This window comes from Phasianus colchicus, chromosome 18 (genome assembly GCF_987193195.1).
Source record: "Phasianus colchicus chromosome 18, bPhaCol1.hap1.1, whole genome shotgun sequence".
Taxonomy (NCBI): domain Eukaryota; kingdom Metazoa; phylum Chordata; class Aves; order Galliformes; family Phasianidae; genus Phasianus; species Phasianus colchicus.
The window spans coordinates 8,472,317-8,485,894 of NC_143453.1; the positions used below are offsets into that span (position 1 = coordinate 8,472,317).

General features: G+C 41.2%; 2 protein-coding genes across 4 annotated transcripts; both read left to right on the forward strand.

Moving 5' to 3' along the window:
* The first annotated feature begins 357 nt into the window (after positions 1-357).
* On the forward strand, positions 358-5,552 carry TMED2 (transmembrane p24 trafficking protein 2). Of its 2 annotated transcripts, XM_031592670.2 has the most exons (5): positions 358-600; positions 1,781-1,973; positions 2,395-2,415; positions 4,292-4,399; positions 4,831-5,552. In XM_031592670.2, exons 1-5 carry the CDS (start codon positions 421-423, stop codon positions 4,953-4,955), a joined length of 627 nt encoding a protein of 208 aa, XP_031448530.2. In that variant the 5' UTR covers positions 358-420; the 3' UTR covers positions 4,956-5,552. The 2 variants fall into 2 exon arrangements, with proteins under 2 accessions (XP_031448530.2, XP_031448528.1); XM_031592668.2 differs by lacking the exon at positions 2,395-2,415 and having other exon boundaries at positions 361-600.
* Positions 5,553-5,674: 122 nt separating this feature from the next.
* Positions 5,675-13,049, forward strand: DDX55 (DEAD-box helicase 55). 2 transcript variants are annotated; one of them, XM_031592663.2, is made up of 14 exons: positions 5,675-6,836; positions 7,018-7,068; positions 7,141-7,227; positions 7,757-7,848; positions 7,961-8,023; positions 8,739-8,888; positions 9,285-9,474; positions 9,836-9,918; positions 10,272-10,403; positions 10,514-10,606; positions 11,131-11,245; positions 11,620-11,788; positions 12,131-12,423; positions 12,889-13,049. In XM_031592663.2, the coding sequence occupies exons 1-14, from the start codon at positions 6,729-6,731 to the stop codon at positions 13,039-13,041; spliced, it is 1,779 nt and encodes a 592-aa protein (XP_031448523.2). In that variant the 5' UTR covers positions 5,675-6,728; the 3' UTR covers positions 13,042-13,049. The 2 variants fall into 2 exon arrangements, with proteins under 2 accessions (XP_031448523.2, XP_089977033.1); XM_090120907.1 differs by lacking the exon at positions 7,961-8,023.
* The last annotated feature ends 529 nt before the right edge of the window (positions 13,050-13,578 follow it).

Sequence of the window (13,578 nt, forward strand, 5' to 3'; positions counted from 1 at the left end):
CAGCCCGCCTGCCAAAGCCAAGGGCGCTTCAGAAGTGCGCAGCCCGCGCTCCGCAGTTGCCAGGCAACGCCTCCTCCGCTGCTCATCCAATGCCGCTCTGCCTTCCGCTCTTCTCCATTTTTATAGGCCCGCTCTCCCCTCCTCGCGCTGATTGGCTTCCCGCCGCAACTTGCTCTGCGCTCATTGGTTGCTCTCGAGCACAGGCTCCGCCTCCTACTTCGCGCCTATCTCTCCTCGGGGTTCGGGCCGTCCCTTCCTGATCAGTCCTTTGACGGCCACCGTAGCGTAGGGCCGTACGTGGCAGTGGAGCCGCGCCGGCCTATGAGCGGCGGCCCCGTGCCCCGGAAGGGGCGTGGCGAGAGCCGGAAGTCCCCCTCCCCTTTTCCTGCTGCCCGCCGCTCGGTGCCCCTGGGCTCCGCCATGTCGCCGGTGCGGGCGGTGCTGGCGCTGCTGGCCGCACTGGCGGCCCCGGCTGCCGCCTACTTCGTCAGCATCGATGCACACGCGGAGGAGTGCTTCCTGGAGCGGGTGCCGTCCGGCACGAAGATGGGGCTCATCTTCGAGGTGGCCGAGGGGGGCTTCCTGGACATCGACGTAGAGGTGAGGCGGGACCGCCTGACCTTGAGCCTCGCGCTGAGGGGGGGCCCAGCCCCGGGACCGGGCTTTGCGCGCCGGGAGCGGTGCGGAAAGGCGAGGCGGTGCGGAGAGGCCCGGGCGGCGGCGAGGCCTGCGGGGGGCGGGCCGCGTTTGGCCGCCCCCGGCTCTGAGGCCGTGGGATCGATGTGAGCTCCACCTCCTTGGGGTGCCGGGACGGCTGATGCTCCCGCAGGAGGAGAGCCCTTCTGCCGTTGTTGGAGCCGTTCTCCGGGTTTATGGAGCCGAGACCTGCTCCGTGCGGTTTTGGTGTAGTGCAGCGTTTGTTGGCGGGAAGAACGAAGTGGTTTTTCTCTGTGTTGCCCATTCTGGGAGCGTTCTTTCTCCACTTATGAGCACTGACTTTACCGAGGCTGATTGCCGGCTTTAATCAGGTTGATTGCCAGCTCAGGTTGTGGGTAAGTGCTTTTCTTCAATAAAGCATCAAGTTGATAGGAGAATAAAGAATGAGCATTCCTTTCATCTTGGCGAGGAGCAGATAGTTTGTCTGGGGTAGCTTCGACATGAGAGCTGTTGCTGAAATCGAATGTAATTGTTGAAAATTACGCAGTTCTGAGACAGGAAATAAAGGCAGGAGGCTGCCAGCCTCCATTTGGGTGTCACTGATGGAAGCTTAGCGGCTGGGTTTGGTGTCCTGGTGCAGTGGAAGATGTAAGGTCACCATGACTCTTATGGCTTAGCACTCTGCCCTGCTTCTGTCTGAGCTGGCAGCTGTGATATTGCAGAACTGTGCATCGTTGTACTGTGAGAATGTCCTTTATTCCCTTTTGTTTCCCTCCAAACGTCAGAGATAAGGTTTCCCCTGCAGTTGTGACTTTGGTGAACAGCCAGGCTTGTACACAGCTTATGTCTCTCTGCTTATCTTGAGGACAGGCGGTCAATAAGCAAAGCTTTTATATGGCTTTCTTTACAGAGGGGGTGTTTTAAAGATTCCTGTGCTGGAAAACACAGGACTGCTTTTAGAGTTGTGGTGAGGAAAATAAAAATATCACCAAATCAGCCAGATTAAAGGTGTTGTGGGTAAATCTGACTGGATGACTTCAAAATATGTGCCCAACTGGTATTGATGCATTTTAAAACACTGTATTTTAAGTAAAATGAATGGTATTTTGTTTTTATTGTCCAGATTACAGGGCCTGATAATAAAGGAATTTATAAAGGCGATCGAGAGTCCAGTGGAAAATACACATTTGCTGCCCACATGGATGGAACTTACAAGTTTTGTTTTAGTAACAGAATGTCCACCATGACTCCCAAGATAGTGATGTTCACAATTGATATTGGGGAAGCTCCAAAGGGGCAAGATATGGAGACAGAAGGTGAGAAAAACTCCTGAAAAGAAGGCGGCTCTCTTTCGGGAGCTTTTACCTACATGCTTGACTTGTGAATGTGACTAGGATTCTCAGAATTGCTGTTTCTTCAGGCGGTCTAGTTGACTGTTTTTGTGCACAGCTAAAATGGATATGGATGTTTTTAGACCTCGTGGCACAACTCAGTGCAAAATCACCAGGGAATCACTTGGCCGTCTGCAGAAACGAATGCTTTCATCTTTTAGTCTTTTCATCGGTTTCTTTCTCTGATTTCTAGTTTGCTCAGCAGTATGTAGATTGCCATATGCATTAGTTGAACTCTTTGATAAATGTGCTAATGAAAAAATATTTTCTCGTGGCCATGTAAGTTACTGTTTTATCTGCAGCCTTTTGTCCTGTACTTGTGTTCATCTCTTACACTTTTCTCTAGGTGGTGGAGATACCTGGGATGGTATGTGTACTGCTTTTTGAAAGCTCATTAGCATCTTGTCTTTTGCATATGTTTATTCACTAACAGCTAACGTTTGCTTTTTCTCTGTAATGTTTGTTTGTAGCATGAGAATGTCTTTTTAATAAACTACATCAAAGGTCTGATTCTGAGCAATGCTGAGCACTGCAAGCTTCCATCGAGAGGTTGAAATACTTAGCAGCTCTTGGGATCAGATCCTCAAACTGGCCTTGATGCTTTGTCTTCAGGTCATTATTTGTGGCTAACAGAAGGCTTGATTAGATGTTTTAGGTGGAATTGAACTAAAACAATGAACATCCAGGAGCATTAAACGATGTTTGCTTACTAAAGTGAATGTTGGATAATCAAGGGCTTTTGGAAGCAACAAATTCCACCTAGGATATGAATTAGCAAACATGTTACAAGAGAAAAAACTGGAAAGTTGCCATTTGCTGTAAATTAAGTGTTTGGGTAACAAGTTGTAAAGTTTTCTTTAGAAATCACTAACTGAAGCTAGAAAGAAAGTTTTTTTTTTTTACTATTTTAGTGAGTAAATAACTGTGTGAATTGAGTGCTTGATTGTTATCTCTTGGTGAAATTTAACAAATTCTTAACTTGATTTTTTTTAAAGTCTCAGTTAAATCTTCTTATTGAATGTGAAAAAAACATTGTAAACATCAATTCTAAGGAATATTAATAGAGCTTTAAATTTTAAGATAAACACTTTTCCCTGTATTTTTTTAAATGAGTTTAAACAATACCTGAGACTAATTTCTTCTCCAATAAACTGTACGTATTGCAGTGAGCAGCTGTGAAATTAAGAGATTTATGTTAGCAAAGTGAGTGTTATTTTGACATCTACTTAAACTTCAATTAGAACTTGTATGAGTGTTATTCTCTGGCCATCTTTTTGTCTGTTACCCAAATGTGTATATTTTTAATAGGTTTGCTTTCAGAGCGTGATCTGAAATAGTTAATTTATAAAGAAATAATATTAGGTAGCTTCAAAATCCAGTATATCCCTTCAAGAGATGTTTGCCTGGAGTGTGTCTGTGGAATGATTGCTCAAACTTCTCTTGGTGCTAGAAAACTCTGAAAATTACTTGCATAATTCATAACTTTTGTTAGTGGGCAGTTCTTTGAGCATGAAGGTATTTAAAGGATCCTGTGATTGACAAATCACTAAATCTCGGATCTCTGTTCCTTCCATGTGCTGAATTATCTCAAGCTAATTTTCTGTTATCGTTAGTTCATTTTCTTACTCTTCTGCTTTCATGACATACCAGAACCTGAGGCCGGTTCCTGCCATTTGCCGTTCCCCTTTGGCATTGTTTCTGCTGAATGCTGTGCTACAGCTAAACAGGGAGACCACAAGATGTGATCCGTTGCTTCAGACAGTCATCTCGTTTTGCCAGCATCAGGATCTTAAGCTAAATTCTCAGCTGTTCAATTTTTGCAAACTTAACAACTAGAAAAAAACCTGTTAAGATAATTTGCTTGGAGTGTAGTGGAACGTATTTGCAAAGTGGATAATAGTGTGGTAATGATCTCATGTATTTTTACATTCTATTTTTCTGGAGACGTGTGCCCATATTGGATATAACTGGTCTGCACTGACTAAATTGGGTGTCATCTGTCATCTAGTTGGATGTGGTGAGAGGTGTCTTCCCACTCAGTAAATGCCACAGTGATGTGTTATGAGAAGTGGCAACAAGACAACAAAACTATTTTGCTGTAAGGACAGAAAGTTTTCATTGTACAGACTGCATTTTTCAGAACTCCCTCTGTGATGGGAAGTTGATAACAACTGTTCATATGGTTTAAAAAAATTTTTTTTTTGAGTAAATAACTTTCTGATGCTTTTGAAATTATTCTGCAGCTCATCAGAACAAGCTAGAAGAGATGATTAACGAGTTAGCAGTGGCCATGACAGCTGTAAAGCATGAACAGGAGTACATGGAAGTTCGTGAGAGAATACATAGAGCAAGTAGGTGTCTTTTGACTTAAATGTCTTGTCATTTTTTTTTAAGGTTTATTTTTATGTCTATAAAAGCTATTTCAAATTACTAAAAAGAATTCAGAACAAATCCTGAAACTCTCAGTAGAGTAAATAATGATTGACACTTGCAGTCTCTACATTTTCTTGTCTCTCACTTAATGAGGATTGTTATGCAAAATGCAGAAAAAGCACAGAAGGATGCTGCAGTGTGTGTCCAGAGGTGAGATGAACATCTGTTTGCATAGCTTGGTTCTGGCTATGCAGGTTCTCAGTTCAGTTCCTGGAACCCTTGTACAGCCACGATACAAATATCAGTGATGTCACTGTAAGGCTTATATGCAATTCTTTGGATCCTATGACAAAAGAAAATATCTTTTAAGTTTGTTTTAAATTCTTTGTTACTTTTTTTTTCTCAACAGTTAATGACAACACAAACAGCAGAGTGGTCCTTTGGTCATTCTTTGAAGCTCTTGTACTAGTTGCCATGACACTGGGACAAATCTACTATCTGAAGAGGTTTTTTGAAGTCCGAAGAGTTGTTTAAGAGTACTGTACCTGGTCCTGGATTTCAGTTCACTGTCTACCAAACATCTTGGTCACAAAAAAAAAATCACTGAGTTTCGAAACCCTCTTTACTGAACTGTAAAACTTATTTGCTTACGTTCCTTCCTAGTTAAAAACGAATTGTTTTTATATATCTTCTGTAGCAAAAGCTATGCTGAAATCTCATCACTTAATTGGCCTGTTTTTTTTTTTCTTTTCACTTAAACCTGCCTAGTCTGTATGCTAAGCAAGATCCAAGCAAGCTGCAAATGCTGTAATTCAATTGTAGTAACAAGCAATGTCTGTGTCTTTTCTAACTTTCTGTTTCCATAAGTACTTGCAGTTCTATCTAGGGAAACGGTACAAAGCCCTAATGTGACTGTTGCATTTCTCACATCATTAACCCTGCAGGAAGTGTTAGGAAATTGAAGGAATCCCTTCTTCACTTACGCAAACTGCCAAGGAGGAGCAATTGGAACTTTAATCTGATAATGAGTGGATCTGACAACTTCTGATCTAGTATACGTACCTGATGAAAATTTAAAAGAAAGTGTTCAGTAACTATCCTAATTACACCAACTTACCCTTGAAGATTTTTTAACGAAATAACCAGTATCAAAATAGATCCTCTACCAAATGTTCATCACGTGGTTTTTAGTCTTTTTCAGGTTTTAAATCAGAGCCCATTGTGTGCAGTGTCTTGGCAAACAATAGTTAACCCTTTGGTTCGTGCAGCTCCAAAGCTGAGGCTGTTGGTGCTCCTGCAGAGTGCAACACTGTTCAGGACATCTGAATTCCTGGTGCCAAAGGGTTAACGGTTCTGGGGGTTTATTGCAATGCTATGCAGCCCTTGTATTTAAGTTAAGTGGCAATCTCTGCCATTTTCTGGTCATAATTAGCATAATGCTAAGTACTGGTGTGTTTTCTTTTTCAGGCACATGTAGATTTGTTTTTGTATAAAGTTACTTTCCTTGGTATCTGATGATTGGTTTAAAAATTAAAGACGCGTCTGGTGTGGGTGCTGAGCCAGGATTCTGTTGTGACTGATGTACATTAGTTGTAATCATTTTTGGGGTGGGGTGGGACCTTTTCCAGGGGGGAGCCTCTACAAGTTACACACAGCAGTTTTGTACAATTAATTTAAAATTTGTTACAGGTTTTCATGTTCCAGGTAAAGATTTTGCAACCTCGGGCAAACACTGGCAGCAGTTCTTCAGCAAGGTGGAGTTACACCTTATGGCAACTGTTGTGTGCCAATATTTTTGTGTAAAACACTTAAATTGAATTATAAGATGTACATTTAAAATTGCTTGTGAATCTAAATATGACCCAGGTTCGATAAATAAACAAATTCTTAAAAAAAAAAAAAAAGATAACCAAACACCACGCTCTGTATTTATTTTTTCTGACGCTTTATGGAGGTGCTGCTTTGCACTCTAAATGTTTTTATCAGGGTCCCTGGGTATCCCGAATTCATCCAGCCGTGAGCCGGTGTTGGGGGCAGGTTGAAGTTATGGTTCTTCAGTGCTGCTCACTGTGCCATTGGGTGTTACAGTGCTGCCGTGGGGCCCACAGAAGTGCTCTGACGGTCCCCATGCTATAAAACTGGGATTGTTGGCGCTCTGCGGATCGGTGCTCGCGGTGGAGCCCCTTGTGGGAGGCGGAGGAACCTTTCTTATGGCGGAACCAAAGCGTTGCGGTGCGTGTTTCCGGCCGTTCCCTTCTACGGCCGGAAGTGGGGGACAAGTTCCGGCTTTGCGCGCCGCCCGCCAAGATGGAGGCGGTGACTGAGGGCGCTTGGTCCGCGCTGCCCGTGGCGCTGAACCCGGGCGTCCTGCGGGCGCTGCAGGAGCTCGGCTTCGACCGCATGACACCGGTGCAGGTGAGTGGGCGGCTGTGGGGACGAGGAGCCCGAGGAAGGAGACTCCGGGCGGGGCTGGGTTTTTCTAGCAGAGCCGCTGCTCGGGTAACGTGGGGGAGCTCTGTGCTCCTGGGGGTAACTGAGCCTCTGCCAGGTAATAATTAATCTGCTCGTGCGCTGTTTCTCTTTTTTTTTCCCTCAGTCTGCGACCATTCCGCTCTTCATGAGTAACAAAGACGTCGCTGCAGAAGCGGTAGGTGTTATCCGGGTGTTTTCGTGCTCTGTCTGTGGAGCTGGGGGAGCTGACTGTGTTTCCCTCTCCCAGGTAACGGGCAGTGGCAAAACCTTGGCGTTTGTGATTCCCATACTAGAAATTCTTCTCAGACGGGAAGAAAAGTTAAAGAAAATGCAGGTAAGGTTAAGTTGTGCAGTTGGAATGTTTGAACGTGTTTTTGTGATCTATCAGTGAGATTGAGGACCTCGGTAGAAGTACCACTAAGTCAAATTGAATACATACAGTGACCCTTTGGTACAGTAGTAACAACGAGAATAAATATTGGGGTGCTTTCTGTGCACTTAGAGCTTTTTATTTGAAATGATCAGACTTGTTCTGAGCTACTAGAAAAGTATCTCAGAATATCAAATAAGAGAATGTACAGCAAGCAAGAGTCTTTGAGTGCTTTTTGCATCTGTTGACTTTGAATGCATTCTAAGGTACACGTGTCACTTTTTCTTGATTAAATATTGCTATCAGCTGCTATTTCTTGACCATTTTGCATATTGGTATAGCAGTTCTTTCAGAAGTCTTTTAAAAAATTCTACTGAGAATGTTTTGCCTAAAGTCGGGGTCGTAAACATGCCCCACATTCCCTTACCTCACCAGTAACAGTTTTGCAACAATCTTCCCTCTGCTATTTTCCATAAGTTCCTTTTGTTTGCAGGTTGGAGCTATAATTATCACACCAACGAGAGAATTAGCTATTCAAATTGATGAGGTGCTGACACACTTCACAAAACACTTCCCCAAGCTTAGGTGAGTGACCCTCGAGCTTTTCATGACCACAGTTCCTTTTTCTTTGGGCTTCTGTCATTCATAAGGCCACAGAATTTAAAGATGACCTAAATTTTCTGTTCTGTTGTTTTAGTCAGATTCTTTTAATTGGTGGTAGGAATCCCATGGAAGATGTTGAAAAGTTTAAAGAACATGGGTAAGTTGGTTGTCTGTAATTGTTCCAATGCCTTGCTGTTGTGTTTTTTTCCTTGTCATTAGAATACACAAATTATGGCTCTGGTCTGGTTTTGCTGGTGCTGATGTTTGATGATACTGCATAAATATGTTGGGTATACACTAAAGAAATTGTGGTTTATTTCACTACAGTAAAATGCACCGTAACCAGATTGTAGTGAGATAAGAAGCAAGGATTGCATGTGAAATTGATCCCATTTCCATGCTGTGTGGGTAAAGAGCAACGAACTGCATGGCAAGTTGAAAGATGAATATTTCAGTTCCTTCTTGTAAATTTTCTGCCAGCAATGAACTTTAGTGAGGTTGAGTCTGTGCTGAATAATGGGAATGACTCGGTGCTGATACTCATGGAGAAACTTTGATGCTATTTTATTTGTCTCTGGCTTTTGCACAGAAGTATGAAATATTTCTTCTAGCTGATAGTTGCTTTCAATAGTCATTAATTACCTTCAGAACTGTTATTACCACAAATGGTGAGCCTGCACACAAGGGCTTTTTCCTCCCATCAATGTGCTGCCTGAAAGGCACTGGAATATAAATACACTTGAAAGTAGCATTTGTCTGCTGAAGAATGCATTCATTTTGAGTGCAGGTTTGTGCTGTGGTCATTGTTAGCAGCTCCACCAAAGGCTTTACATTGTGTGGTTACAAAATTGCTGTGTCTTTGTTGCAAACAGGGGGAACATCATTGTAGCTACACCAGGTCGACTGGAGGATCTGTTCAGAAGGAAAGCAGATGGGCTGGATCTAGCAAGCTGTGTGAAATCTCTCGATGTGTTGGTATTGGATGAAGCTGACAGACTTCTCGATATGGGCTTTGAATCAAGGTATTTACTATTTAAATAAGAAGCTTTCATTATGCATCTGAAGTTTTAAATGAATTCATCATTAAGTGAACACTTCTGTTCTTTGGCCTCTCTTTGCTCCGTAGCCTGTATAAAGCAATTGCTGTAAAGGGAAAGGAATCAGGAAAGAGTGCTTGCTCGATGAATTTCTTTTTTCTGATGCATATTAGCATGTAATCATTTAAATATCAGTATTGGCTTAAAATGCTGTAACAATTAAGCACAGATGCCTTTCTTGAAATGTTCTGATAAATTCTTGAAGATGCTTGACATTTAGTGATAAAAACTGTTTTGTCTGTAAGCTCATACTTCCAGTGATTAACCTTATTTCTGAGGGAAATCTTGGCACATTTATGTTTTGCATGTTTTTACTTGCAGTTTAAATGCCATTCTGGCCTTTTTACCCAAGCAGAGGCGGACGGGTCTGTTCTCAGCCACTCAGACACAAGAGGTGGAGAACCTGGTGAGAGCAGGGCTCCGGAATCCTGTCCGCATCTCGGTGAAAGAGAAGGGAGTGGCAGCAACCAACACACAGAAAACTCCAACACGCCTGGAGAACTATTATATGGTATGAACTCTGTGTTTTGTGGTATTGGCATTCTTTCTTCTTTTTCCCTGATTCCATCAGCAAGTTTTTAAGTCATGACCACTTACAGTCAGTTTAACAGATGAACCAGTAGTTTCTAAGATGTAAAGCTCTTGCAAGTTATCTGAAGATTGGCAACCATGTTGAGGAGAAATGCCCTTAATTCTTAATGCTGTAGTTGTCTGCTGTATTAGTTTGTTTTGTTTGGCTGGTCAGGACCGAAACTGCTGCACTGCAGTGCCTCCGTGACCAAACATCAGTGTGTAATGAAAGGAGGAAACTGGCAGATCAGTTTGTATCAAGTCCATTTTCTTACTGATTGTTTTTCTTTTGCATTGTGTAGATATGCAAAGCAGATGAAAAATTTAATCAGTTGGTGCATTTTCTTCGACAGCACAAGCAGGAAAAACATCTGGTCTTTTTCAGGTAATACTGTGTTAGTGTTTCATTGTGAAAACAAGGAGTTTTATTACCTAAATTCCAAAGCTGCCCTGTGTTGATAAGGACATGGCTATTTTAAATGTAGTTCATTTTAATAGCTGTCTTATGGAATGAGGATAAAAGGAGATTGATCATTGCTTCATGTCAGGATTCTGTTAACATGAACTTTACAAGATTATAAAAGTGAAGATTATAGATGATGTGTTAATCATAAAAGTGATTATATTTTAAATAAAAATAGACAAGTGGGTATTTTTGAAAGGGCTCAGACTGTTATGACTTGGTTGCAGATTAAATATACACCATAATCTTTTACTTTTCTGTCTTCATCACAACAGCACGTGTGCCTGTGTGGAATACTATGGAAAGGCTTTGGAATCCTTAATTAAACAAGTGAAAATAATGTGCATTCATGGGAAAATGAAACACAAGCGTAACAAGATTTTCACTGAGTTTCGAAGGCTCCCGGGGTAAGAGCCAAGCAGGTTACCCCAGGCAAAAGTAGAAACAGTAAGAGAGATTTAATTGTGTCTGACAATGTGCTTTTCTTAGTGAAAAAATGTTTTTTTCTTCTTCCTAGTGGGATTTTAGTTTGTACTGATGTGATGGCCCGTGGCATCGACATCCCAGAAGTACACTGGGTTTTACAGTATGACCCACCTAGCAGTGCAAGGTACAACTTCAGATCTTACCAACTTGTGCTCGTGCTACTGTACTGTTCAGATATAAATTGAGAACACACAACTGTGGAAAAGGCATTTATTTGTTGCCTGGAAGTCTGAGCAATCTGCCAACAAGAAGGTGGCAACTTTTATTGTAACTGATGTGAATAATGTAGATTGGCTTTGTAGGTCCAATGCGCAGAAGTGAAACAGGTCGTTGCCACTTGCACTTGTGCAAGGAGGCTTTCTGTTCTAAGGGTTGTGTGAGAGTATAGATGTAACAAGCTGAGGTGTGTGAATGAATGCAGAGAGCAGAACTATTTAAGAGTGGTACATTGAGAATTCACATGAGGGGAGCTTTTTCCATGTATTTTTACTTCTATTGTTGTAATTTTCCTGTAGCTAAAGTTACTAGTATAGTTTGAAAATATGGAGAACTCCAGGTTTTCCATTCTGTCAGATGTGCTCTTTTGCTCACTAATGCTTTAAAGTCAGACCAAGCATCTATCCTTGAATTATCCCTGTTTTATTTCAGTGCCTTTGTGCATCGCTGTGGTCGAACAGCACGGATTGGAAATGTTGGCAGTGCACTTGTATTTTTGCTTCCCATGGAAGAATCTTATATTAACTTTCTCTCAATCAATCAAAAGGTCAGTAGACTTTTATTCTAACCCTATGCAGAAAAGGGCAAGGGAGCAGACACTCATCAGAGGTTTAATGACAGGCATTTTGAAGTCAGAATTCATTGGGCTTAAGATCATATGCATTGATAAAGTTTTAGCAGAGGTGCATAATTAAAAAAAGAGAAGAGCTGCTTATTAATCACCAAATTCAACTGTTAGAATGTGATTGCTCCCTGTGTCATTTACTGAGTACATAAAATGTCCTGGTAAAAGTCAGGGAAAGGTGCTCAAAACATACTAAAGATTAACTGGAGAAGAAATGTGTTTGAAGTTTCACAGCACATTTCAAATCATTCAGCTGAACTTTGCCTTTCTTTTTGTATTTCTTTTTTGGTTTTCAGTGTCCCATGCAGGAAATGAAACCACAGAGAAATGTGTTAGATCTTCTTCCAAAACTGAAGTCTATGGCTCTCGCTGACAGGGCAGTGTTTGAGAAAGGGATGAAAGCATTTGTCTCTTATATCCAGGCTTATGCCAAACATGAATGCAATCTGATCTTCCGAATAAAAGGTAATTCCCAGCAGGAGCTGGGGATCTTTTTCTCAATATTTGGTTTGGCAAAAAACCCCACAGTATTATTATCCAGAAGCTACAACCACCCATTTGTGTTCTGAAAGGTACTTTCTGCAGTATCCAGTTGTGACAGAATTCTTATTTGCTTAAGCAATTTCTCATCATTTTCAGAGAAAATGTTTAATTAGCAAGTCTGACTGAAACAAACCGGAGCATAAATATGACCTAATATTGTTACTGTTATTAAATACAAATTTCAGGATAATCTTTTTTCCTGTGACTTTGTAAGTTAACTTTTTATCCAGCAGGAAACTGATTTTATAATCTTTATCTTAACAGATCTGGACTTTGCTAGTCTTGCTAAAGGTTTTGCCTTGTTAAAGATGCCAAAGATGCCTGAGCTAAGAGGAAAATGTTTTCCAGACTTTACTCCAGTCACTGTTAATACAGACTCCATTCCATTTAAGGATAAAAATAGAGAAAAACAGAGACAAAAGCAACTAGAACAACAAAGAAAGGAAAGACAGGAAAGTGGAGGAAAAAAGAAATTCATAAAAAACAAATCCTGGTCAAAGCAGAAAGCCAAAAGGGAGAAGAAGAAGAAAATAACAGCTAAAAGGAAGCGTGAAGAGGTAAACTGTGCCCATTTTATTAAACTGCATGTCATTACTTTAGCATAGGTATGTACTTCCAAAAGGCAGAGCAATTGGATTTTAGAAGTGAGATGCACTGCAGAATTACTTATTGAAAGTAAACCTTCTAGGTCTTTGACAGGCAAAGCATTAAAAAAAAAAGCTTTTTTAAAGCCAAACGCTGAAACAATTTCTCATCACTCAGTTGATGGTGAATTGCTGCCAGCATAGCCTCATAGGCTGCATGGATTGTAAGGGATACAGCAGTTACTTCACTGGACTGTTCTTTTTTTTTTTTTTAATCTTAACAAGTTAATTTGATAGATTGGTTGTAGAAATTGAGTATAATTTCCTGCTTGGATGCTGCTGGCAAAATCTAGGTTGTAAAATTCTGCTGTGTTCAGCTGTGTAAAAATGAAACTTTTTGGTGTTGTGTGTAATCTGTTGTACTTCAATGGCTAACAGGGCTCTGATATGGAAGATGAGGACATGGAAGAGTTGCTGAATGACACGAGACTCTTGAAAAGATTAAAAAAGGGAAAAATTAGTGAAGAAGAATTTGAGAAGAGACTAACGAGTAGCCAGAGTAAATTCAAAGAAGAAGCTGCTGCTGACTGAGACTGAATGTTGACATTTATTCTAACTGAACTTTTACATTAAGATACTCCTTGTTTCAATAAAACTGTATTTTTATAACAAAATAATGATGCAGAGAACAGTACAGATTTAATTTCTTCATGAAGTAACCTGGTTTCCATAAGCACGTTTTAGAACAAAGCTAAAAGCACTGCCCTTGTTTGATTTGGCTGGAGCTACAGCTTTCCTTTGGAGCATTTATTTCAGGGCTTTTTGTTCACAGATCAGTCAGTGACAGCATAGCTCAGAATGAGGCTGCCTACACCATAAGTTACTTTATTTTACAGTACTAAAGTAATTGACCCATATTTCAGATAATTCACTTAAGGTACTCAGAAGCTGTAGCAACTTTTCTAAACAGTGATCCCTCCACAGGTAATGCCTTAAGCTGAAGAAGGCCAATAATGATATGAATCCTTGTAATGCTGTCTCCTTACCATGTCCACCCCACTTGTATCACCTCCCAGGCTCTTATAGCTGTGACAGTCATCGAAGATGGTACATTGCACAGCATGTCTA

Bases quoted from the DNA above. Each gene is read 5' to 3' on its own strand.
- TMED2 (XM_031592670.2), top strand. From the start codon at position 421: ATGTCGCCGGTGCGGGCGGTGCTGGCGCTGCTGGCCGCACTGGCGGCC. The intron at 601-1,780 runs GTGAGGCGGGAC...TTTATTGTCCAG, and splicing joins TCCTGGACATCGACGTAGAG to ATTACAGGGCCTGATAATAA. The intron at 4,400-4,830 runs GTAGGTGTCTTT...TTTTCTCAACAG, and splicing joins TGAGAGAATACATAGAGCAA to TTAATGACAACACAAACAGC.
- DDX55 (XM_031592663.2), top strand. From the start codon at position 6,729: ATGGAGGCGGTGACTGAGGGCGCTTGGTCCGCGCTGCCCGTGGCGCTG. The intron at 10,607-11,130 runs GTACAACTTCAG...GTTTTATTTCAG, and splicing joins GACCCACCTAGCAGTGCAAG to TGCCTTTGTGCATCGCTGTG. The intron at 11,246-11,619 runs GTCAGTAGACTT...TTTGGTTTTCAG, and splicing joins TTCTCTCAATCAATCAAAAG to TGTCCCATGCAGGAAATGAA.